The 25621-nt window shown below is 35.1% G+C and overlaps 2 protein-coding genes across 4 annotated transcripts; one reads left to right on the top strand and one right to left on the bottom strand.

Moving 5' to 3' along the window:
* Nucleotides 1–892: 892 nt before the first annotated feature.
* Nucleotides 893–10712, bottom strand: LOC126665483 (DDT domain-containing protein PTM-like). Of its 2 annotated transcripts, XR_007637647.2 has the most exons (11): nucleotides 10573–10712; nucleotides 9468–10387; nucleotides 8666–9358; nucleotides 7179–8409; nucleotides 6061–6349; nucleotides 5794–5918; nucleotides 5223–5689; nucleotides 5098–5126; nucleotides 2964–3554; nucleotides 1277–2538; nucleotides 893–1157 (listed from the first exon to the last, which is right to left on the bottom strand). XR_007637647.2 is itself a non-coding variant. In XM_050358299.2 (10 exons), exons 2-10 carry the CDS (start codon nucleotides 10271–10273, stop codon nucleotides 1349–1351), a joined length of 5421 nt encoding a protein of 1806 aa, XP_050214256.1. In that variant the 5' UTR covers nucleotides 10274–10387; nucleotides 10573–10712; the 3' UTR covers nucleotides 893–1348. The 2 variants fall into 2 exon arrangements, 1 of the variants encoding a protein (XP_050214256.1); XM_050358299.2 differs by having other exon boundaries at nucleotides 893–2538.
* Nucleotides 10713–16825: 6113 nt separating this feature from the next.
* On the top strand, nucleotides 16826–25539 carry LOC126664431 (DNA repair protein RAD5A). Of its 2 annotated transcripts, XM_050356815.2 has the most exons (20): nucleotides 16828–17632; nucleotides 18123–18256; nucleotides 18456–18591; nucleotides 18722–18775; nucleotides 18853–18996; nucleotides 19084–19235; nucleotides 19313–19397; nucleotides 19481–19753; nucleotides 19954–20100; nucleotides 20198–20353; nucleotides 20558–20625; nucleotides 21422–21544; nucleotides 21628–21727; nucleotides 21822–21934; nucleotides 22455–22733; nucleotides 22890–23090; nucleotides 23502–23595; nucleotides 23700–23771; nucleotides 24212–24310; nucleotides 24895–25539. In XM_050356815.2, the coding sequence occupies exons 1-20, from the start codon at nucleotides 17075–17077 to the stop codon at nucleotides 25015–25017; spliced, it is 3111 nt and encodes a 1036-aa protein (XP_050212772.1). In that variant the 5' UTR covers nucleotides 16828–17074; the 3' UTR covers nucleotides 25018–25539. The 2 variants fall into 2 exon arrangements, with proteins under 2 accessions (XP_050212773.1, XP_050212772.1); XM_050356816.2 differs by lacking the exons at nucleotides 23502–23595; nucleotides 23700–23771; nucleotides 24212–24310; nucleotides 24895–25539 and having other exon boundaries at nucleotides 16826–17632; nucleotides 22455–22729; nucleotides 22890–22980.
* Nucleotides 25540–25621: the final 82 nt, after the last annotated feature.

The following is a 25621-nucleotide window of genomic DNA, read 5'->3' as shown; positions in this document are numbered from 1 at the left end:
TGGATTCGTGGAGCAGTTTCAGCATCTTGAGTCAGACTTGTTCAAAATGCACAAAGCTTGTATATCTTTTGAAGGGTTGTCTTTCTCCTAAATAGTTGTTGAAGTTTAATTTGTACTAGAATTATACAAGTTTTTAATTTAAGGCTTAATTACTTAAAAACCACTCACCTTGAACTTTTTTTTGTTTATACCCTGACCTAAGAAAAAATTCATCTATATCCTAACTTATGTATTTATGCTTCACCTCTACCCCGAGGCATTAAATTAACCTCTTTTCATTAAGAAAAAAGTTTAAAATAGTTCTTCATTTTTAACCTAAGCTAATTAGAGTTTAATTAGAAATAAAATTTTCTCTAAATGAATGACTATTTTTTAAAAAAAAAAAAATGAAAAGAGGTTAATTTAGTGCCTCGGGGTAGAGGTGAAACATAAACACATACGTCAGGGTATAAATGATTCTTTTTCTTAGGTCATGGTATAAACGAAAAAAAAATTAAAAGTGGGTGGTTTTTAAGTAATTAAGCCTCAATTTAATAATCTGGCTGTAGTTGTTCCTACAGCCATTTGTGTGCCTTTTCCATCAATTTCAGTGACTTGGTGTACCACATTGAGTCCTATATGGACACTTAATCCTAATTTTTGCCACACGACGTTATAACAATTTTAAGTATTCATATAGAACTGTAGTTGGCATTGCCACACATCATTAAAATTGACAAATACAGATCGAAAGTCAAGACAGAATCAAATTATTTATGATTTTATAATACGGATTAGTATTTAAAAATGATTCAAAAAGACACAATTATCCAATTCAGAGAGAATAGTCGAGTTAAATTAGGCATTTTAAAAGACTTTTGAAGTATTAAACAAAGTTCTAAAGGCCCAAGCATTGCTAAAGGAGTCTAAAGCAATTTTGACACATTTGCAGTATGCAAATTTCAATAAAGTAATACAAGAAGATTTAATTTAACTGTATCAAAAAATTGGAGCTAAAATCTATATACAGAATCATCGTAGTTTTTTGATAAGCGACGCAGCTACTTGCCCCATCAAACGTGAAATATCTGAGGGGCTGTGAGCCAGCTCTCCCATTTCACAAAAATGAAACGCCACTTGACATTACCCATTACTCCCATAATAAAAGACCAAATGATCTGAACAAACCCAAGAATTGAAAAAAAAAATGGGTATCAGAAAATTGGATTCTATAAGAGCTCTCTTATCAGATTATGAAACTGATGTATCACACGGCCCTCTGAAATAATGCACAAACCTTGATATGGTTTAGTTTACACACAGCTGACTGACGATAAGTGCAAAAATAGCCCGGAATTGTAAACTGGTTCTACTTGGCTACCTCCTCCCTTAAGCATTTACCGCATGTCCAGTTTCCTTCTGCAGATGACGACTCGACCCATGGAGAACAGTGACTGTGTATGACTATATTACAGATTTTACATGTCAGGTCAGGGACTGGTTCAGAGTGTGAACACATCTTGCAATGCTTTGTATTAATCCTTGCTTCTGAAGCAGAGGTTGATACTAATGGATCGCTGGAAACGAATTCGGAAAACCCCTCCAGTGAAACTGCACAGGATGGATAATCAGAAACCATCAAAACATTTGCTGAACCATCAAACCCGTCCAACTGTACACCCTCATCGGATTCAAGCAACTCCCCAAATGAGAAGTAGGTCTGCGGTTCAAACTCCATATCCTCAAAGGTCTGCTCATAATCCATGAGGGTCCCACCTCCAAGGCCATCAGCAGAAACATCCCACTCCGCACAGAACGGCTCCTCTGTAGGGACTATGATGTCATTTCTATCAACAGACATGGATGATTTGGACTGACAGCTTTTCTCAAGCATACCTTCAGTAGTCTCTTGAGGATCTGAATACCTTCTGACCGGAAGTTTTCGAGGCCACTCCACACAAGATGGCTCCTCTTTAAGATACAAGCTGTTATTTCCGTTAGTGGGCACGGGTGATTTAAAATACTCACTGTCGTCAAGCAGATCGTCTATGGTCACCTGAGGCTTTAAGTGCCTTCTGACTGGTAGCTTCACAGGTAATAGCTCCTCTTTAGAGACAAATATGTTAGAAAAACTATCATTCTCCACAGTACCTTGAGGTTTTGAATGCCTTCTGACCGGAAGCTTCTGTGGGCCCTGTCCGGCACCATGCCATTCAAGCTCCATTGAGGAAGTATTATCATCTGTAATTTGCTCAACTTTTGGAAGTGATAAAAGTAGAGGATCATCGTCTGGTATGACCTGTTGTTCTTTGCTAAACATTGGGGTAGTGGGTTTACTCTCTTTAAATTCAGCAACCGCTCCGTATTCAGACTTCAATCCCGTATTTCGTTTTTTGGACATCCTCTCACACCGTCTATGGCCCGCTGCCTTCTCACTTTCACAGTTGTCATCGTAAGGACACTTGGGTGATCTTATTCTACGACATTTACAGCACTTGAAGCCGATCACATCCGGAATCTTTGATTCGTCAATTTCCACTGCTTCAGTATGAAACCAACCTGCATGAAGCCAAAAATAAACAGTTCAGAAGACTAAAACTAAGGGTTAATGATGTATAAATTCACAATGGTTTTACAATTTAATCGCATTTATAAAAATTGGTAAACATATACACCAACTACCATTAATTGGCAAATCGATATACCGATTGAATATTTCGTGAACATAGATGATGTGGAAGCCGGAGTTGGCCACATCATCACATCAAAACAGTGCGTTTTAAAAATTCAGCTTCCACGTCATCAATTTTCATTAGATTTTCAATTGGTGTATGGGATTGCCGAGAAATGGGAGTTGGAGTAAATATTTGCCAACTACTATAGAACATGATTAAATACAAAATATTGCGAGTCTATATGAGATCAACCCTAAAAATAAAGATGTTCTTTTTTTAAATAGGACCTATTGTATTAAGACAGCTTACCGTTGCAAGTTTCGCAGTGGATATACATCAAGTTACGATCATAGCCCTTTTTGCAAAGTTTACAAATAATGTTCAAGACCGCTGCACTTCCAGAAAAAATAATATTCTTACTCCTGAAATCAATACCACAGTCGGTGCTTTTTTTCTTCCATATGACACCCCAACTGCATATTTTATTTTTCGTTTTTGTTTCAGAGCAAGAAGTTGAGGTATCTTGTTTCACCTCAGCCTCGCTATTTTGGGTTCTGATTGACGGTACCTGATTACGAAGTTTAACCTTTGTGCCTTTTGTTGCTGTCAATGTATGACAAGGCCCTTGCCCTTGCCCTAGCAAAGGAGCAGTTGGAGTTTCATTACCATTTTCAGAGGAAACAACTTTGGGCTTTAAGCGAAATTTAATGGTTTTGGCTTTGATGGTTGTCGATACATCATGTGATTCTTTTCCTTGCAGAGGCAATGGAGTAACTGGAAGTTCATTACCATTGCCATAGACACCAGCTTTGGGATTATAGCACCGCTTACACGTCTTCAAATCTGTTTTTGCATTTCTATTGCTCGTTGAACTTATGATACAATCCTTGTGGCAATAACCTGGTATAAAATGGCACAAAACGAAGCCTATTATTGCAAACATACATAACCAGACAGCATAAAGTATAATTAGCAAAACCATTCCAGAGCAAAGAAAATAATAAAATGCTTTAACAATAGGTCCCTACAGTTCTCAGGGTAGGGATGACATATTTGCAGTTTGTGAATTATTTTTGACAGAATAGCGGTTTATTCAACAACATTAAAAAAATCGTTTCGTTGCCTGGAGAGCAGAATATATAGATTTATAGAAAATATTCAAAGCCCCTAAGCATTTAGCAAAATCTTGACTTATTTTCTCTTCATTTGCGACATTCAAAGCCCCTAAGCATTTAGCAAAATCTAGACTTATTTTCTCTTCATCTGTCGCATTTAAATTTGCTGGACTCCATATACCTAAGGCAGAGCTTCTAACTGGAAGTATCTTTTGGTCCTACAATGTCACTATGAGTATCTTAAAAGTCAGGACCCGAGCAACGGAGGCAAACATGTGCACATAGACATACAAGTTACACACACAGATAAAAGCTCATCTTAAATGCTCAAGATTTCTGGCTAAAAAATCATTCCTTTCCTTAATAAGCATTATTGGTCTTCTAACTTTCTAGTCCTTTTAACTTACGATAGATGGACCAGCCGCGATAAGGAATTGCCCCATTTTATCAAATAAAAGGAAAAGGGGATAAATGAAGATTCCTCATTTTGAGTAGTTCTAAACAAGAAAAATTAACCGTAGGATATCACAAGGATTGTGGATACCAAATCACAGAAACACCATGTCTTTGAGTAAGAAAAAAGGTTCTTTTAATATTTAGAGAGACTGCAGAACATAGTTATTAAAGGAGAAAGGCGACCCGAGGCGACAGGGGTCCAAAAGCCTTAGGCGCAAGGCGTGGGGCGAGGCGAAAGCCTTTTGGAAAAAAGGCGACCAATTAAAAAAAATAAAATATATACCTTTACTAATCAACTGATTTATATGATTTTTATTTTCTATTTACTAATTTAATAGTTTAATAGTTTAAATTTTATTTTATGAACTTAAATATATTTTTAATTTACATTTCGAAAGCTAAATTAGCTTTTTTTGCTAAAAAAAAGAAGTCATTTGAAAACTTAACCATTACTGATGTTAAAAAAAAAACTCATTTATTATAGATTAAAGCCTTTCAATGTATAATATAGGTCTTGGGCTGGTTAAAGGAGGCCCAATAAAACATTAGGGGAACCTCTATTCTCTTTCCCTAACCTATTCTAATTCTCCAAACCCTAGACACAGCAGCCGCACGTCAGTCATGTCTTCTTCTTCTTCCTTCATTTTCTTTTTCATCTGGGTAACAGAGGTTTTAATTTAAAAAAGAAAAAGAAAAAAATGCCTGAAGTCACAGAGGCGCGCGCCTTTGTGACATCGCCTGCCTTTGGTCAGTTGAGGCGACTCGGCCATCGCCTGAGTCGCCTCTCGCCTGAGGCGCGCCTTTAATAACTATGCTGCAGAACACATTAAATCTAAAAAAAAGTTAAATATGTAAGCTTCAAGACATCATACCTTGGCAAGTACTACACTTGACAGTATTCCTGAAGTGTGCACCAAAAAAGGGAGAAGAATAAGCATTTAATAAGTTAGGACAACAAACAAAATAAAAAGATGATAAAGCAACAACAAATGAGTACCTCATTAAAACATCGTGCTGGCATGATGCACATGAACATTTTTCTAACTTGTCTCTTTTAGATGTAAGATATAAAAATATATCCCTGCGGGAATCTTTTAATTGCTTCCTCTGCAACTCAGAGAGTCCATTCGAAGGATTCTTAACTGGCGGTGAAGCCACATTGTCAACCTTTTCTTCATACTCTTTGATCAAATATAAAGGAACATATGTTTCAGAAAACCAGTATCTCTCTTTTTCATCTGCAATCTGCTCCATTTCAATTACATTCTTCATTACTCGTGAAGGGAGATGTTTTTGATTCCCAAAAGCAACACAATAACTGCTCTTGTTTCCATCAATTTTCTTATTGCAGATGATTGCATTTCTGAAAACAGAGGCTTCTGTCTCGGGAGCTTTTCCCTCTTGGTGATTCTGCTCGGGGCGGACAAGATCGCTCCATCTCACATGAATGTCTAGGTATCTAACCTGATGCAGAATTCAGGGTCAAACTCAAAGCATCACTATATAAGTTGATTGCGAAGTTCTTTAATGTGCTAATGAGGCAGCAACTATAAAAAATCAAAACAAACCTGAAGAGCTAGCTGTGATACATTCTTACTCCCCTCAACTGCAGCTCGCCATACCATCCGCCGGCTTAATTTAGGAAGTTCAGGATCATCAACATAATAGATGCCAGATATCTTCCTCAAACCACCTGACAAGATAAACGCATAAAATTGAAATTCCCTTCCCCCATAATTTTATACCTTTATTAGCATTAATGTTTTAGTCATGACTTTTGGTGAAGTACATAAGGAAAAATAAGTAGGTTTCTACTGTTCCAGTTAAATTATTACCTTTCCGAGCCTCCCTTTTAACCACTAACTGAGGCAAAATTGCTTGGTTAAATACATGCTTCAACAGCTTCCCCCCTCGCCACCAGACAAAACTTTTCTTACCACAACCCTTCGATACAATGTCAGGCACACCAGAATGTTTCTTATGTCGCTTCCCACCAGGCCCACGTCTTTGAGTAGTACCAACAATGCTTGCAGCACTTTGAATCATAAGGGAATCAGCTGGAAAAATATCCATTGCTTTTGTCCAGTCCACCGAAAGAGCAATACTATGGATGCTTTCCTCTAGCTATGGATATACTCACCGTTAACATCAACATGCAGAGACCAAATGCAACACGATGCAGACATATTAACTAACTACTAGACATAAAGATAATACCATAACATTCTTGTGCTTTGCAATTTAGTATCTTATCGCAATCTATAAAGTATCTTCATTCAAAATTATCTATAATAAAAACAAAAATTCAGGATACAATTACAAAGTGAAGGATTTCAACTAACAGTTCCACAGCACATAAACAAAAGAAAATGACATTTCATTTCTGACGTTAAAAAGAGCTATCTCACATCTAAGAAGGCCATCTATGAAAAATTTACTGAAGAAATCACCCCAGATGCAATAATATAAAATGCATCCAAATACAAAATATTCTTCATGCTAAGACACCTTAAGATACAAAAATTGGGTGTACTACATAATCACAAGATGCTGCTTGACAAATCATGTGACACAAAGTTAAAAATGATCAAATGTAAACATATATAGGTACAACAGGAAATGTAAAGATATAGGAAAATGGTATGAAATGATTATAGCCGTTGCTTATTTCAAGCTTTTTTAGCTAAAAGTTTATAGTCATTGCTTATTTCGAATTTTTTTAGCTGAAAGTTTATAGTCATTGTTTAAATCTAGCTCCTATAATTAAAAGGCTATCTTGGCACTTCAATAAAACATATAAAGACCTCTTAATACCCAAAGTCAAGCCATTCACATAATGCTTTTGTAAAGTATTACTAGCTAAAAAATTCAATGGAGGCTAAACCAAATATCACCTAGAGCATAAAGCACAGCATGATAAAGTGATAAGCATGCATGAAGCCAGTAAACTTACTTCAAGCAAGAGCCCTACAATTGCACTGAGAGTTGAAGCATCTTCTACTCGCTTACGCCACTCCCCTTTATAACTCAAACTGACAAAGGGACCTACAGTAAGTCCACATAAAATCTCTCCCAAGTACAAAATGTAAGTTGAAATGCTCGGAAGACTGCCCTCTCCACTCATTACAGGACGAAGGCTGTTGAGGACTTTCATGGCACCTTTAGTAGCTGTCAAGGCTGCTGCATTTAACATACATCCCCTTTTACTATTGGAAGCAGTCTTACAGGAATGACACCAGCCACACCTCTCCCTTGGCACCTCTATAAGCTTCTTTTCGGAACTTGGCCAGAAAAAACGAGATGCTGCTGCTGAAAAAGCTTTTGATTGTAATAAAATGTCAGAACTGACTATCCTACCATTGGCTGCTTTAACAACCTCCCGACTTTCCTCAGATGAAAGAACAGCAAATTTGGCAGCAGCTGATGCTGCATACCTCCCATGCATATAGTAATTTATGTAGGCATAAGGCTTAAAATAAGTTCCCACATACGCAACATTGTCTGAAAAGTTTCTCTCGATCATTCCAAACCCTAAATTATTATCATCCTTGCCTTGAAAAGGTGTGAACACTTGTATAGAAGAAGCATTAGAATGCCCAATGTGACTTCCATCGCTGGTGGCTGAGGTGCAGGTAGTTGTTAAAATTGATCTATCGGAAAAGCTGTCATTGGCTACATCAAATGGATCAACTTGCTGGTCTGTTGATCCAGTAGACTCAACCTTTATTTGCTCCGAGGATTTCTTAATCATGAGATCGGGATTTTCTTTGCTTGTCAAATCACCATTGCTTAACATGGCATGAGGGTCAGCTTGAATTGTTGCAACGACCGGGGCGTTAAGACGTGAAACTGCAACATTATGCACACTACTGGTATTCAAACTAATGGAATTCTCAGCATCTCCAGTACATGTAGCCATTAGGCGTGCCTTGCAGATAAATGGAACTGAAACAGACAAAGATTTTTCATCTTCCTTTATGTTGGCTATAGGCAGAACTCTTTCTAGCGTATCAGAAGGAGAAAATGTACTTGGTGGAATTTTCCAGTAATCTGCAATTGCTTTACATATCTCCATGTATGAGGATCTATGCTGAACCGAGGAGCTCAGCACTTGCAGGACCTTTGAAATGTCCTTTTGACTGTAGTATCTCAGACATGGATCTGCGCTAGCAGAAGCTCTGAGCCTGGGAATAGATAGAAAAAAAAAGGAAAAGGTGAGAATGACAGAATATCAATAGGCAGCTGCAGAAGTAAATGCATTCAGAGAGATGAGAGACAATAACAGTAGCATGAAGAGAAACAACAGGAGCAGCTTCAACTATAAGGCAGGTTTCATAAAATTCATAATCCATAATGAATTAGAAAATAATTATCAAATTCTATGTTCAACAAAACAACATAAAAAAATAATTTAAAAGAAAAGAAAAGACTTAAACATACACCAGTAAGTGATTGCAAGTACCCAAGAAGACTTGCTCATATGTGTCAACGCCAAATATTTCTGCTCCTCTGAGTGAGGTTCCCGCAACTATAGTAGGTCCCAACTTGTTAATAGTGCACTCTGGACAATACCAAGTACCATCGGGTATATTCAACTTGACAACACCAATACATCTGGGATGATATGCTGATGGGCAACCATCACAACAAAGCAAAAAACCATCCATACCACAAAGACGGCATTCATCACTGTTTCGGTCATAATCAACATGAGAAACATCTCCTTCCAAGCCCTTATATTTTGAGCTAAAATAAGATTTAGTTCCTTCATTTTCAGTGATGGTCTCCATAGCCTCCCTCTCCTTGCATGCTGAAGTCTTGGAATATCTAGGATGCACCCTTCTAGGTCCATTTTCAGGAAGATTGATACCAACTGCATCAAGGTCTAAGCCAACTTCTGAGTGTTCCCGCACATCAATTTCCTCTCTTATCTCCACAAAATCCAAGACATCGTCACACAGAACTTGCAGTATCATCAACTTCCTACTCACTGATGAAGAGAAGTATCCCCTCTTCAAAATATCATCATGAAAATCTTTCCACTCAAGTCTTTTTGTATGTCCCATTATTATAAAGTAAGGAACCAAGAAAACAGGCCAGGTAAGTGAATCAAGCAAGCTCCAATCAAGGCACCTACACACAAAAAAACACATTATTCTAAATATTTAATGATAAATAGTCAAGCAGAACCATAAAGAAGGACAAAGAAGTACAGAGAAAACACAAAAAGAATCTTCATTACCTCAAACATTCTGATGCATTTTCTGAACCATCTGAAGTGAGCATCTCAAGGTGATGGCTTAATGCACGCATTAAAGCAACATGAATGGCATCCAACAGCGTGTTCTGAACACAACAATTAATTGCCCCAACTAAATCATCTAATGTAAATGGACTCAAGAATAGTCGGAAATTAAATGACCTCAGGAATCCATATACTGAGAGAAGATGTGATACACACTCCTCTGGCAGACCAATATTCCCCGATGATGGAGGCAATTGTGGGGGCGGGATAATTGGGACCTCTATCTCTGGTTCCAAATCCCCATCGTGTGCATACTCACATGAATCACTAGAGGAATCCGCATCACCGTCAACTTGTATCCCGTCATTCACAGTCAAAGCTGATCTTTCGGTTGTATCAGCCCCTTTTTTTGAATGAGTTGTTTTTTCCTTATTCTTCTTTAGTGAACTTTTTTCTAACACTAATTGATCTAATTTATTCTTCCTTACATTTAAATCGTCATCGAAATAGTCATCATTCAAGACTATCTGACGCAACTCACCACTCTCTAAATCCTCGCAATCACCGTCTTCATAGTCTACCCTATATAACCCGCTATCATAACTAACTATTTTCCCTAAAAATACACCATTATCATCAAACTCTTTCAACACATATCTACCCACAAGTGGCCTCCATCTCATCTCTAAAGCTTGCTTTTTAATAGAAAATTCAACTTTCACATTATTATCAACTTCCTCTTCTTCTCGCCTTCGCTTCCTCGGTCTACCTCTACCCCTCTTTTTAACATCAGTAGGCTCCATTTTTTTAATAATACCAAAAATCCAAATTCGAATCAGATCAAACCCTAATTTCGAAGGAAAACAAAAACACTCACTCAAAACAGAACCCTAGACAGGTCACAGATCCATGTAAACCTGCAGATCCCAATAAAAACAGAAAAAACAACAACAAATAATATATCAGTAAACAAACAAACAATCAATCAATCAATACATTAAATTGTGCAGCATAAAATACAGTAAACCGATTATTTTCATTGTCTGTAATCGAATTTATTTGCGAAAATCGACGATTCTACAGATAAAGAGTTCAAAAGTACCTTTGAATTAGGGTTTAACGAGCGACATTGAAGGGGAAAAATTTAGGGATTTGATGATTAGGTTAGTGTTATCGAGAGAGAGAGAGAGAGCCCTAATAGTAATGCTAGAGAGATAAACAAACTGCAATTGCCCACTTCTTTTTTTAACTTTAAAAAAAAAATTATAATCCCGTTTGTTTACCCTTGTTGACTCGTGTAACTCAGCTTTTTTGACTCGGTGAGGTCGGTTTGAGAGTTTAAAGAGTTTGTTATAAGGTGGAGTCAATCTCATGTAGCTTATAGTAAACCCACTTTTGACCTTTACGTAATCATATTGTTATTGTTTTAAAAAACCAAATGGATTTTTGTTTGTTTTTAGTTATAGAATTAAAATAATAATTTATTGATACTTGTATAAATATGTATTTAATTATTCTCCCCGAATTTTATTGTGGATTTTTTAACTCTTTTAGATAATAAAATATTTCATTTTAAAGACAAAATTGAGTAACGATTGAAACATATATTTTCAAATTATTTATGATAACTAAAGGAATATTAATTAAATTAAATTAGATATAAAAATAAACCTTATGTTTAATAAACAAAAAAAAATCAATTAAAGAACTATAAATATTAAAGCAATATTTTTATTTAAATATTGTTTGTCTAAGCCTCTAAAAAATACGTATAATAGTATATAATGCAACTAGAAGCGTGCATCAATAGTTCAATCACCAAACTGACTAAATTAAATTTATCTTTTTCTTAAGCATTCAATAATTAGAATAGATACACAACTAAAATAATATATTTGGTTCAGTTTAGTAGAATAAATAAATTTGTTAATAATATATGTATATAATTATACGTATCATTTATATTACTTCCTCCGGTCCATAATATTTGTCGCATTTGATAAAAAAATTTGATCCATAATATTTGTCATGTTAGAATATCAAGAGAGTATTAATTGCTATTTTTTCATGTTTGCCCTCCATTAATTTATTGAAAAAATACAATAAACAAATGAAAATGGTAGTCATAAATGTAAACAAGTTTCAATATAAAGTTAATTTAGTAAAAGTGTTTACAAATTAAGACATATTAATTGTTTTTTAGTTTTTGTGCCAAAGCTAAATGCGACAAATATTATGAACCGGAGGGAATATAATATTAGAAAAACAGGTTAAACTTCTAAAAAATACAGAAAGATAACATTGTATATATAAAATAAAATGAAATAATTGTAAATTTTGATTATTTATGTTAGTTTGGTTAATTCAACAAATTGAACGAAAATTGAACTGAATCGAATAAACCGATTTTTTTCGAAATTTGTAAGTATAACCTAACTAAATTAACTAAAATGTGGGTGGTGAATAGTGTAATGATCTAACGGTTCCTACTCGTGATTATGGGTCCATTTAGCATAATCTCAACCAATCAATCCAAAAAAGTCAAACAAGTGGCAGTATCATGTACATCTGCATATAGACAACATGTACATAATTACAGTTGATTGAAACGCCACAGTTGAAAAAGCGTTCGACTCGGCATAGAAGCGAGTTGAATCGGATTAAATTCTGAGTCAGATATAGTTGGTCTACTTAAAGGTTGGGTAAGCAGTTTTGTATTTATTCACCGGCATAATGAGCTAAATCAAGTAATTAAATCAATAAATGGCGGGAACAACTTCCACAAAATGATATTACCCGCCAACATTTTTCAAAGTTTATTCACAATTGTTCATTAGAATACATAATTTTTCTAATGTAGTGAGTTTGTATTTGGCAAAACTTTTAAAATTTTAATACCATGATCAAAAATTTAAACAATTTATTGGAACTTTTATAATGGTTGTATTTGATTACTTATTGTTTTTTGGTTGCCCATCTGGTTTATAAGGCTTCGCCCTGACTAATACGGATATGACCCGCGTCGCGCACCTAACATGACGGGCGAGTCTGCCAGCGGGGATTTTTTGCATTCACAAGCTCGAATTTGAGATCTTGCTTAAGCGATATCAAATCGCTTACCACTTGAACCAATCCTCGTTGGTTGTATTTGATTACTTTAAGGATCTGTTTGTATGATTTTTAATTAAATATAATTTGTAAATAAATTAGAATTTTAGAGTTTTGAGTAAAAAAAATATTTCAAATACAATAAATATTTTATTTACAATAATCTTAATCTTTTTTTTTGTCATAGGCTAAACTTCATTGATAAATCGTTATAATTACAAAATACATGACTCCTCAACAAATTGAGTGAGCCATCTAAAAATAGATGATGATACTGCAAAAACAGTAATCCAAAAAGTTTTTTTTAACCACCAATAGATCACCCAAATTATAACAATGTATTAAGAAAAGCAATCACCCAAAATGTTCTATTATCATTAGCAGAAAAATTTCTGATATCATGAAATGATGATAGTCTGTGAATAACAGCTCCTCCATCAACATCAAAAAGCCACAATTAAGAAATGCCAAAAATTCCTGCCAAGATAAAATTATTCTGCCAAAACGTCTATAGTTACTTTATTAAATTTAATAAATTAAAAGTTATTTTATCCATTTTATATCGTTAGATGAAATCATTTTCATCTAACGATAAAATAGATAAAATAAACAAAAATAAAGTAATTATAGAAAAACTATCAAGTATATTCAAGTAAAATGTTGCCATAAAGTTATTTTTTATTTTAATAATTATTGATGACTTCATATATTATCAAATAATTACATATAAGTAATATGTGTTTTAATAAAAAAAAAAAAGCAAATTACGCTAAGGTCCATGAAGTATATCATAATTAACAGTTTGGTATCCCTTATTTCAAAAGTGTACTTAATGGTCCTTCATTTTTAATTCTGTTAACTATTAGGTCCCTCCATTAATTTTGACACTTATTTTCAAACGATTTGGTACCCCACCTTTAATTTTGTGAACAATTTGGTCTCTCGCTTTTAATTTTATTAAACGATTTGGTCCTTCACTGTTAAATGATTTAGTACCTGAGTTTCAATCCGTTAAACGATTTGTTCCCTCAAATTGACAGAAGGATCTCTCAGTTAACGAAATTAAAACCGAAGGACTATTAAGTAGACTTTTGAAACAAGCGGTATCAAACTGTTAATTATGGTATAGCTCAGGGGCATCTAAGTTATTTTCTCTAAAAAAAATATAATAGTTATAATAGGCAATTTCATAAAATAATTATAGAATAGCCATGAAATATTAATTTATCGTTTTTTAGTTCAAAATATTAAGATAGTATAATTTTGAACTAATACATTCTATTGTAATTGTAGAAAAAATTAACGTTTTTGTTAATGTTTCAAAAAAATATAGAGTATAATTGCTAAAAATGGTAATTAACCTCGTCATGTAAACAAATAGTGCCAAAATAGAGATATAAAATTACGCTAAAATTCAAGTCAAGATAGTGATATAAAATCACGCCAAATCATTTTAGGGGTAGCTAGAGTCTAAGTTAGATTAGGAGTGTGTAGTGTTAGAGGTGCATGGAGAGTGTGCAAGTGTGTGGATGGGTAAGTTTAGAAGTCTCTTTTAGATAATTAAACAATTTAATTCGTATTTATTTGTTCATGCTATGCAAAAAGGGGTTAAAAGGTTATTTTAGTGCCCGAAAGTATCAAAAAAGGCTTTAAGGACTTTAAGAGTTTGAGTATGGTCCATTAAACCCATCAAACTTACAAATTGGCCTATAAACTTATAAGATATTATAATTGATCCAATTTTTTAGACTTAGATCATAATTTCTTTAATTTTTATAGGCTATTGGCGGTTAATTACGTTTCAATCCTTTAAGTTTGCAACTGTGCACTATTCTAAATAGCTTGAATTTAAACAAGCAAATCAGAAGCTCGTCATCCAGACGAGTTTCTCTGAAAATTACCATTGGACGCTTCAGTCCCTTATCACTTTTTACCTGTCCGAAAAAACAGGTGTCTATAATAATTAACGTATAATACATACATTACTAATATTAAACGTAACTTACCTCGAATTCCTCAAAAAAAAATACCGCCTTTTCGCATTGCTTAAAATTTTTCACTAAAATCCGTGTGCTTACCATCTCTTTTTAAAAATATTGTCAATGTTCCTAAACACATTATTAGCATCAATCTCTAATTTGCTCCTGCAAGTAAAAACAATAAAAAATGTTTAAAAAACTAGTTATAAATGAAGAGGTTAATTTTCTATACAATAAAACTTTAAAAACTTTAAACATACTCATCACGTAAGATAGTTCAAATAGGAAAAATCGTTTGTCCTACTAGAATCTCTAGCTGGATAGGAAGGTTGGGAGGTTCACCTCCTCGTCTATGTCTTGCCATAGAATTAGATGCTCCTTACATGTTTGAGAAATCAATTAAAAACATGTAATCATTTAACTGAAAGAGATAAATTAGATGGTGTGGCCTAGTGGTGGGAGCTCTCTGCCATGAGTTGAAGGTTTTGGGTTCAAGTTTTCACACTTTAAGATATTAAATCTCTTATGGAACACACATAGAGCCGCACTAATAATGTGGTGGTATTAAATTTCTAACTACTAACACATGGGATTCTAGCAGTCGATTTATATTTAAGGTAAAAAAAAATTAACTGAAAGAGTGACATTGATAGTGTCATATAGCTTCTTAACGCATCAAAAATAATAAAAAACATAATAATCAATGAATTTAATTATTTAACAAAATTAGTTTTCATGAAAATAACTAACAAATATTGCATTGTACAATAATCAATGATATTCAACCATTGAACATAATTACTTTACTTTATTGAAAAATAAATTAACAAAAACAATTACATAAATACAATTAGTTCAAAATAAATACTAATCATCATCATAAATATGTTATTTCTCTTCTCCTTTCGATGAAGTCTCTAACTCAACATCTTTTTCTATAATCTCAATTTCATTTATATCCTCCTCGTGCTCATTAGGAACCATCAAATTAAATGTTTTGCCATTCACGACAACATTAAGGTGACTTCCATCTAAATCTTCTTGAAATGGAGGAAGAATTGAATCACAATTAGAAAATTTTACAAATTTGAAATCTGATTTGGCTTTTAGTTAACAGGGTTTACATTTTATTTAAAAGCTGAAAAACGACAAAATTATGTTCGGAAAGTGCCAATTTCCCGACGGAATTGTTAGGTTTCGCGACGAATTTAGTCTGTTGCGAAACCTAATTATGCCAAAGGGATGGCCTTTGGCGACGGATATGTGTCCGTCGCCATTTTGCGACGGACAAATCCGTCGCCAATGCCGTCGTGGGACATCGCCATTTTGCGACGGACAAATCCGTCGCCAATGCCGTCGTGGGACGTCGCCAAATGCGTCGTCCAGCAAATCTAACCAAATCTAAAGTCAGTTGCCCATCCAAATCCAACATAATCCATTCAACCAAATCATACCTAAATCACTAATCCACCCAATTAAATCAAACCACTCAACCGAAAACCGCCCTCCGCTGCCGCCACCTTTTCTCGGCCACCTCCGCCCATTCATCGTCCGAAAAAAATTCGTTCAAAAATTAAATAAATAATTATTTTTCAATTTGAAATAATTAAATAAATAATTACTTTTAATATTAAAACTTTTAATAAATATTTATTTTACTCGTATTCGGAGAACAGACCCATCGGCAGATTCAATTAAAAAAAATTGAAAACAAATAATATTTGTTTAAATTATTTAAACTTTAGAATAATTATTTATATTTTTTTAAAAATTAAAAAATAAATATTTATTTAATTTTCTAAAATTGCAAAATAAATATTTATTTAATTTTTGGACAATTTTTTTTCCCGGCGACGGGCGGCGGTGGCCAGAAAAAGATGATGACAGAGGGTGGAAGTTTCAGTTGAGTGGTTTGATTTAATTGGATGAATTGGTAATTTATGTATGATTTGGTTAGATAGATGAATTATATTTGATTTGGTTAGATGGGTTATTTTAGATTTGGTTAGATTGGGTTGATTTGGTTTTTTTTATTAATTTAGGGGTATTTTGAGCATTTTAGAGAAAAAAGCGGCTTAGAGTGGTTTTGGGGTAATTAAGTAAAATTTAGAGGGTTTAGCGAGATATTTTGAAATAAAAGATTTTGTGGTAGGTACTTTAAGTTGAAGTGTCATCGGTGATTATTAGCCATCTTTTGCTAGAGCCCAAAAATGTAGACCCATTGGGCCTTGATAATTAATAAGAAAAAGAAAAGAAATAGAATTACATAACAAGTAGTGGCGGGAAATATGACGTGTATTGCGTGTATCAAACCCGCTTCCATCTTCTCCTTTGCAATCTTACACATTCCGACCCGCAATTTCCAAAATCACCCGCCGTTTCTTTCAAACGGAAAAGAAACGTTTCTTAACTTACACCTCCGGCCATTCAATTAACCGGTTTTAATTTTCTCAGCGTAATTTTTTAGGGTTAGGTTTTCACACACTTTTGTAATTCTTGGCCCGACCAACGGTCAGAATGGGAAGCAAGGTTACCGACGAGCTTCTAACAACCGTTCGCTCAGTCGTTGGCTTAGAATTCTCCGACATGGACATAATCAGAGCGCTACACATGTCCAAAAATGACCCTACAGCGGCTATCAACATAATATTCGACACTCCTAATTTCAATTCAAGGCTAAAACCCCATTTACAAAATTCAAACCCTAAACCTAAACCTAGACACAATACTACCACCACGGACGAACCGAAATTAGTAAATGAAGAGATTGAGAATCGGAATTTAATCGATAATTCGGAAAATAGTAGCAATGAGGGAGTGAGGGTTTCTGGTGATTCTGCTGTTGGTGTGAGTGATGAATGGTGGTATGTGGGGAGTAGTGACGTGGCAGGGCTGTCGACGACTAAAGGAAAGAAATTGAAAGCTGGTGATGATGTTATTTTTACATTTCCATTGAATAGTAATAGGAAGAATAGTTTAAGTTCGCCTTCACAGGGAAAGGGTTTTGGAAAAGGGAGACAAACGGGCGCTGCTTGTTCAGAGATTGTTAGGTTTTCCACTAGACATAGTGGAGAGGTATGTTGATGTTTTTGAACGTTTCATTTTATTGGTTGGAAGCCGAGTTTGGAGTATCATACTGCTTGATTTGATAAAATTGCGAGTCTAATCAAGAATGCAATTATTGAGTTTACCATTTATAATTCAATGCATTATATGTTTTCAATACACCTAACTGTGTAGACTAAGCTCAAGCCTAATTGAGCTTATCTGGGATCGATGATTGTTCTCCAGTTGAGTTGAGAGCTTGAGTATTTCGAGTACTTCATCCAGTTGAGCTTGAGCTCCAAAAGCTTAGAATTGACCAAGTTTCAGTCTAGTGTTGAGCTTTGACGTTGCCTCGTGCTTGGCGTATTTTTGATTCTGGCTTGATTACGCTCTAGTAGTCCTCAAGTTTTCTGTTTGTTTTAAGAATGTTTATTGGTTTGTACAGCTATAGATATGTTTGAGGTGATGCATAAGTTTGATGTATAGTCTTGGGTTGTAATTTGTTGACTGACTTTGATAGGTTGGTCGAATACCCAATGAATGGGCTCGGTGTCTTTTGCCGCTTGTCAGAGACAAGAAGGTTAAAGTTGACGGCTGTTGTAAGTCTGCTCCTGATGTACTTGGGATAATGGACACTATTATATTGTCAATAAGGTGAGGTGAACTAGTGAAATGATTTACTTTTTCTCTAGGAATCAAGATTTTGATGCTACATTATGCAGAGCATGTTGTTGCAAAAGTATTGATGCAGCACGTAGTCACAGCTTATAACCATGACTCTGCTACTGTATAGTTTATATCATGTTTTCGAGGTATAAAATGTGACTGCTGATGTTTATTGACTTGGTGCCAGAGTATACATCAATAGTGCCATGTTCGACATGCACCAGCAAACCTCACTTAAGATAGTCAGCAATTCCACTGAGGAAACAGTTGTTCATCCTCTACCAAATTTGTTCCGGTTGCTTGGATTAACCCCTTTTAAGAAGGTTTTTTTTTCTATCTACTCCTGATCTGTTTTATGCCCTCTCAAAGCGTAATGCTGGAAAGTAAATTTACTTTCACATGGCAGCAAGTTATATCATTCCAACATTTTAAAGGCTTGTTTCTGATCGCCAGGCGGAATTTACACCTGCTGATTTGTATACAAGGAAGCGGCCTTTCAGTACAAAGGTACAAAGAGCTACAATATCTCATTCTCATCATTTATTTTCTCTAGGTGGGTCTAGCTAGTAATTGTACCTACACAGGATGGTTCTGGTATTTCTGCATCACTGCTACATGTCAACAAGTCAAAGAGTCAATTAAAAAGTGAAGATGAAGCTGAAAATGAGGTCATTTCAGATGCTGATCTTGACAATATTGTTGGTGTTGGAGGCGGCTCTGAGTTAGAGGTATTTATTTTATAAGAGAATCTTATTGAGTTAGTGAAGTTGACAAATGCACCTAACAGGTGAAATTACTTAAATTTTGATATGTAGGAAATGGATGCTCCAAGTACACTTCAGTGTGAACTTCGGCCCTATCAAAAGCAGGCTCTGTACTGGATGATTCAGCTGGAGAAGGGAAAATATACAGATGAGGGAGCTACAACACTTCATCCATGTTGGGAGGCTTATCATCTAGCAGACCAGTATGATACTTTCTTTTTGTGTATAATACAAATTCTATACTCTGAGATAGACATTAATTAGGTTTTTGTTCTGGCAGGAGGCAACTTGTTGTCTATTTGAATACATTTTCAGGTGATGCTTCGGTAGAATTTCCAAGCACACTTCAAATGGCCAGGGGAGGAGTATGTCCAGCCCATCTCATTGCTTTTCAAGTAGTTAACCGTTTTTCTATCTGCTATGAGTTGACTTGATTATGTTCTTGAAGATTCTAGCAGATGCTATGGGACTTGGGAAGACTATTATGACCATCTCTCTTCTACTTGCTCATTCAGAAAGGGGCGGGACATCTAGTAGTCAACTCATCTGTCAGCCATCTAGTGAAAATGGTGAAGTCGACAATGTTTCAGATCAATTGCCAAATCATCTGAAAAAGGTTACAAAATTTTCAGGCTTTGATAAGTTGATGAAGCAGAAGAAGATTCTTGTAAATGGCAGCAATTTGATCATATGCCCTATGACTCTTCTGGGCCAATGGAAGGTACCTGTGTTGCCATTTTAATGTTTGCTGTAGTTTTCATTTTCATATTTGTTGGTTTGTCTCTGTCGCTGCTGCGTTTTTATGTACTTATTTACTTGAACATTGACAGTTTTTTGTCCCCTGAGTATGAGATTTTTTGCCTCATTAATCATGCAGCTTGTTGTTCTTGAGAGTGAATCTAAGCATTTGACTATTGTCAGGCAGAGATAGAAACTCACTCAGAAGCTGGTTCTTTGTCTGTATATGTTCATTATGGACAAGGTAGAGCAAAGGATGTGGAACTTTTGGCCAAGTATGATGTTGTAATAACTACATATGGAATACTAGCTTCAGAGTTTTCGGCAGAGGTAGTTTGGTAGGACATATCCTTTTGATATTTGTGTACTTATTACTTGTGAGTTAATGTACATAATTTATATACTCTCTTCTTTTTAATTTCTCTAGAATGCTGATGAGAATGGGGGACTTTACTCAGTTCACTGGTTCAGGGTCGTTCTTGATGAGGCTCATACCATAAAATCTTCAAAAAGTCAAATTTCTATTGCTGCTGCTGCTCTAGTTGCCGATCGTCGGTGGTGTCTCACTGGAACTCCTATTCAGGTGTGTCACTTGTGTTTGTAGAGTCTAATTGTCTTATTGTTGCATCTGCTAAAGGGCAGAACAGTTAATTTCAAATGAATAGGCAGTTGAAGTTATTTTTACCTTAGGTAGGATGCTTTTTATCATTTGGATGAACTTAGCTACTTCCATTTTGTGGGCTTTGAATTCCTAATTTTATACTTCCTGTGGACTTTCATATTTCAGAATAACCTGGAGGATATCTACAGCCTTCTTCGGTTTCTGAAAGTGGAACCTTGGGAAAGTTGGGCATGGTATGCTTCCTTTGAGTTCTTCACTACGTAACTACATATTGATATTGTCAATCCAGTGTTTGTTTGTGAGGTTATAAAGTCAATTACAGTTAATTCATTAGAATGATATCCCCCAGAAATAACTTTTTTGTGAAGGCTTTTGATGTATATATTTTTTTTTTTTGCAAATACGACATTTAGAGGTATGTTCTATAAAACTAAGATATGCTGAGAATGTAGATGTCTGTGTGCTGCACTGTGCTGGTTGTAGTATATGTCCACAGGTGACTATAGCCCCATTCGGCTCAACTTTTTGAAAGAGTGAACTTTTACTGTTTTATTCAATTTCTTTTAGCTTTCATGAAAATGACTTTTGTCAGAAATTGGATTTGAAGAAGTGAATTCTGAGAATTTAAAAATTAATGACAATAATCAAAGCTGATTAGGAATTTGGGATCTGTGTCATCAAATTTTTAGAATCATCAAGATTTGCTTCGTTTGTTTGAGATTATTTCTTTTCCTTTTTTGGATTTGTGGTAGACAAAAGACAATAAAAAAGGCTAGTGCTGAAATTACATTTGAAGAATCAGAAACAAGATCTTCGAAAGAAGCATTTGAAACAAGGTCTTTGAAAGAAGAATTTGAAACAAAGTCTTTGAAAGAAGATAAATTGAAGGCATTTTTTATGTTTTAATTTTTATGCCATAATTGCTAGTTCACTGTAAATTGCTGCAATGGAGATTGTTTATTGAATTCAGGCACAATTTTAAGTTTCTCCATGCTTATTTTGTGGATATTTGTTACTTTAATGACATAGGTGGAACAAACTTGTTCAAAAACCATTTGAAGAGGGTGATGATAGGGGGCTGAAGTTGGTCCAGTCTATTTTGAAGCCAATTATGTTAAGGAGAACAAAGACTAGCACAGATCGAGAAGGCAGGTGAGTATCCTGGTCAACTGTATGATGTATCGTATGCTCTCAGCCTTCTCTAAATTCATTGCTGGAGGGTTTTCTTGTTGCAGGCCAATTCTAGTTCTCCCTCCTGCAGATATTCAGGTGGTATACTGTGAATTGTCAGAAGCTGAAAGAGATTTTTATGAGGCTTTATTTAAAAGATCTAAGGTTTATAATTACTTTGCACGATCACTTTCATTGTTTTATTTGATGAGTTATCTGTCGTGCTTTTTATGTAACACGTTGAGGGGAATCTCTCCAGGTGAAGTTTGATCAGTTTGTAGAGCAAGGGCGAGTACTTCACAATTATGCTTCTATCTTGGAGTTACTTTTACGTCTTCGTCAATGCTGTGATCATCCTTTTCTTGTGATGAGGTGTGAATCTAACCCTCTTAGTTATTTGTCATGTAATTTTATTTGTTGATGATTTTGTGGGAAGTTAGTATTAATTAGGCTGTTTTTAAAAAGAACTGGAGGGTAATTTGGTGCTAAATATTGAATATGCTTAATATAGATGGTTAGGTAGCACCTGGCGAGTATCCCTTTAACACAAATCATTATATGGATGAAGAAAGTGGGCACAATCTCACTGCTAATTGCGTTGTATAGTTGCTATGTCCCACTTACATTAAGGAGCCTAAAATTGCTAAAAATGACAGTGTCCACTTGGTTTGGTTTTTGTCATCAATTATTTTAGGTCATAGCTTGATGTCATCTGCTTATATGCTCATTGCCAACAAGATTTAATTCATACAAAAAGGATTGAGACAAACTTTTTCTAGGCACTTCTCTCATGCTTTACTTGCTATAGACTTTACTGGATGTTTCTTTTGACATATTTTTACAAAGAAAAGTACTATTATATTGTTTGTCATGGTTGTTTTAACTTGTATAGTCGAGGTGATACACAAGATTATTCTGACCTGAACAAGCTCGCAAAGCGCTTCCTTAAAGGTGGTCAGCATGTCATAGAAGGAGAGGCTAGAGATGTGCCATCACGAGCATACATTCAAGAGGTTGTGGAAGAGCTGCGCAGTGGGCAACAGGGAGAGTGTCCAATATGTCTTGAAGCATTTGAAGATGCAGTATTGACACCTTGTGCTCATCGCATATGCCGGGAGTGTCTCTTGGCTAGCTGGCGAATTCCTACTTCTGGTTTATGTCCTGTTTGTAGGTACCTTCATGCTACCTTTCTTTATGCTATAAAACTCATAATTATTAGGGTTAAATTTTAATCTTTCTGAATTTTTGTGCTACTTCCCCTTACGTTTCTCACAAGCTCAGAGTGCTGTATGTTTTTTATTGAGTGCTGTATGTTTTTGCTCTGTAGGAAAACCATCACTAGGCAGGAACTTATCACAGCACCGACTGACAGTCGGTTCAAGATTGATATTGAGAAAAATTGGGTGGAATCCTCCAAAGTAGCTGTTCTCTTGCAAGAACTTGAAAAAATTCGCTCTTCAGGCTCTAAGAGCATTCTTTTCAGCCAATGGACTGCCTTTCTAGATCTATTGCAAATTCCTCTTACAAGGTGTAGACTTTTAGCTGCTTAAAATTTCAAGTGATGTGATTTAAAATTTTAATTTCTATGCTCTAGCCAAGTAGTCCGACTTTAAGGTCTTTCTGGGGTTGGTTCCACTTTAGGCTATCTATTATGATGCTAGAGTTAACAATCCTGACCTGCTCATTTTTCAATATCCTGTGTACAGGACATCCGTTAGTTCAAGTTGATATTGTTTCTGGAGTGCTTCAAATATTATATGATTAATGATTATGGATCTTTTAACTCACTTTCTTTTGTGTGTTTTTGTTCTTCTTCTGCCCCAAATATCTACAATTTGATAAATTTTTACTTATTTGCCTTATATGCAACTATGCTTTGATGTGCCCAGTTTGATCTTATGCTCTAGGTTGATGCTAATATAGTTTTCACACTGACCAGGAATAGTATATCATTTGTTCGTCTGGATGGGAGTCTAAGCCAGCAGCAACGTGAAAGAGTTTTAAAACAGTTTTCAGAAGATGACAGCATCCTGGTCTGTGAATCTTTTCTTCTTATTTTTCCTGTGATAGAATTTGTGATGCCATAGTCTTGTAGATAACTTAAGTCTGATCATCTTAATGGCGATTGTGCAATCAGGTTCTGTTGATGTCATTGAAGGCTGGTGGTGTTGGGATAAATTTAACAGCAGCTTCCAATGCCTTTGTTATGGTATTTGTAAAATTGACTATCTTTTTCTCAATTCTGCTTAAATAGCAAATTTTCTCTTAGCATTTTTGTTTATGCATGACTAACACACGTCGGGGGACTATAATTATGTGTTGTATTCCCGAGCTCATAAAAAGAAGCATTTCCTATATTGTTTAGGAGTTCATGCAACGAATCAGAAAAATTTATTCATCGACTCTGATTTAAGATTTTCATTGGCTAAAGTGGTTCAATAACTGCAACTAACTAACATATAAATGACTATGCTAATTATAATTCTGTGTGTATTTAACATACTGCCCTTTTCTCCATCTTCTCTCTCCTTTTGAGCTGATATTTATGTTCAGGTCGTGTTTATAATTACACGTGTTTCCCTTTTCTCGTGCTGGTTTGTCGCTAGTTATTTTTATATTATGAATAGATTAAATCCAATTTTTCTATAGGATCCTTGGTGGAATCCTGCTGTGGAGGAACAAGCTGTCATGCGGATCCATCGTATTGGACAGACAAAACAAGTTATGATCAAGCGCTTTATTATGAAGGTAAACATTTACCATTGTCTTGCGGTTATGCTTTTGTTCTTGTTACATATTAACATTCATGGTAACAGCTAAGTGAATCTGACCAAGCTGAATTGTGGTGTTTTAAACATATCTGGTTATGGCGGCTAAGGGTGTGCAAAAATCAAACCTAACCTAATAACGGAACCAAATTGACAAATTTGGTTTGGTTTGATAATATATAAAAAATTGAGGTTTAGGTTCGGTTTTGGACGTAAATAATTTCAGTTCAGCTTGAGTGCAATCCTAACCAAAAATACCAGAACCGAACCAAGAAACCTACCAAATTGACAGTTTTGGTTCGGTTTGAGAAATTTTATATCTATGTAAATTTTGTTTGGTTTAATTATGAAAAAAAATTTGGTTCGGTTCTAACTGAATGAACACCCCTGTTATGGTGGCATGGTGACGTGGAACTTTGAGCTCCGAAATTGACTCGTTTGATGTCACAATTTTCCCATATTAAACACACTTATGGGTCAATATCTATTTCTCAAGTTTCATCAGTGGGATGCTAATAATTTCCAATTACTTTTAAGTACATGCTTAAATAACTGAGATGACAGGGAACTGTTGAAGAAAGAATGGAGGCAGTGCAAGCACGGAAACAGCGGATGATTGCCGGTGCTTTAACCGATCAAGAAGTTCGATCTGCACGTATCGAAGAGCTGAAGATGCTTTTTACATAAAAACAATTGTGCTGAATGGAGGTCTCATGCTAATTAAGAATGCCCATTCTCCCAACCTATTGAGAAAACAACCAATTAAGGCGCTTTTCACTTGGCACCAATTTTTTGAAGCAGAAGGTTTTCCAAGTTCCATTTCTCGACGAGGCAAGCTTGCTGGTGGCTCAAGAATTTGGCTATCTAAATACCTCAAGGTTCGAGTATTTAATAACCTTGGCTGGGTTAACTATAATCAAAGTGAGCTTCTTTACTGCTAAAGATGATGATGGTTCATGTGTCTGCAGCCAATTTTGTCTGGTTATTTGCAAATCAACTAGGCAATGTCCCAATTTCTCAAAATAGAGCCATTTGTTTATATTTAGGAAACCTTGTACCTTAGTTTATCAAAATTGTACACAGCAACTTTCTTTTCAGATTTGCTATGTAAGGATGTGCAAAGTATTATTTTTCTCTCTAGAGGAATTAGTTATTCATTTGAGAAACATATGTAATATGCATGAAATATAGTTTTGAAATTTCTTTACAGCATCACTATTTTTTTCTTAAAAAAAATGTATTGCCAACTTTACAAGATAGAAATGGAAACTTCAACTTAGCCATTGAAACT

The sequence above is a fragment of the Mercurialis annua genome, linkage group LG1-X (assembly GCF_937616625.2).
Source record: "Mercurialis annua linkage group LG1-X, ddMerAnnu1.2, whole genome shotgun sequence".
Classification (NCBI taxonomy): domain Eukaryota; kingdom Viridiplantae; phylum Streptophyta; class Magnoliopsida; order Malpighiales; family Euphorbiaceae; genus Mercurialis; species Mercurialis annua.
Note: the sequence above shows the minus strand (reverse complement) of the source record. Positions and strands in the feature narration are given on the sequence as shown.

Bases quoted from the DNA above. Each gene is read 5' to 3' on its own strand.
- LOC126665483 (XM_050358299.2), bottom strand. From the start codon at position 10,273: ATGGAGCCTACTGATGTTAAAAAGAGGGGTAGAGGTAGACCGAGGAAG. The intron at 8,410-8,665 runs GTATGTTTAAGT...ATCTATTCCCAG, and splicing joins ACTTGCAATCACTTACTGGT to GCTCAGAGCTTCTGCTAGCG. The intron at 3,555-5,097 runs GTATGATGTCTT...ATTTTATACCAG, and splicing joins CAAGTGTAGTACTTGCCAAG to GTTATTGCCACAAGGATTGT.
- LOC126664431 (XM_050356815.2), top strand. From the start codon at position 17,075: ATGGGAAGCAAGGTTACCGACGAGCTTCTAACAACCGTTCGCTCAGTC. The intron at 20,354-20,557 runs GTGTGTCACTTG...TTCATATTTCAG, and splicing joins TCACTGGAACTCCTATTCAG to AATAACCTGGAGGATATCTA. The intron at 24,311-24,894 runs GTAAACATTTAC...CTGAGATGACAG, and splicing joins TCAAGCGCTTTATTATGAAG to GGAACTGTTGAAGAAAGAAT.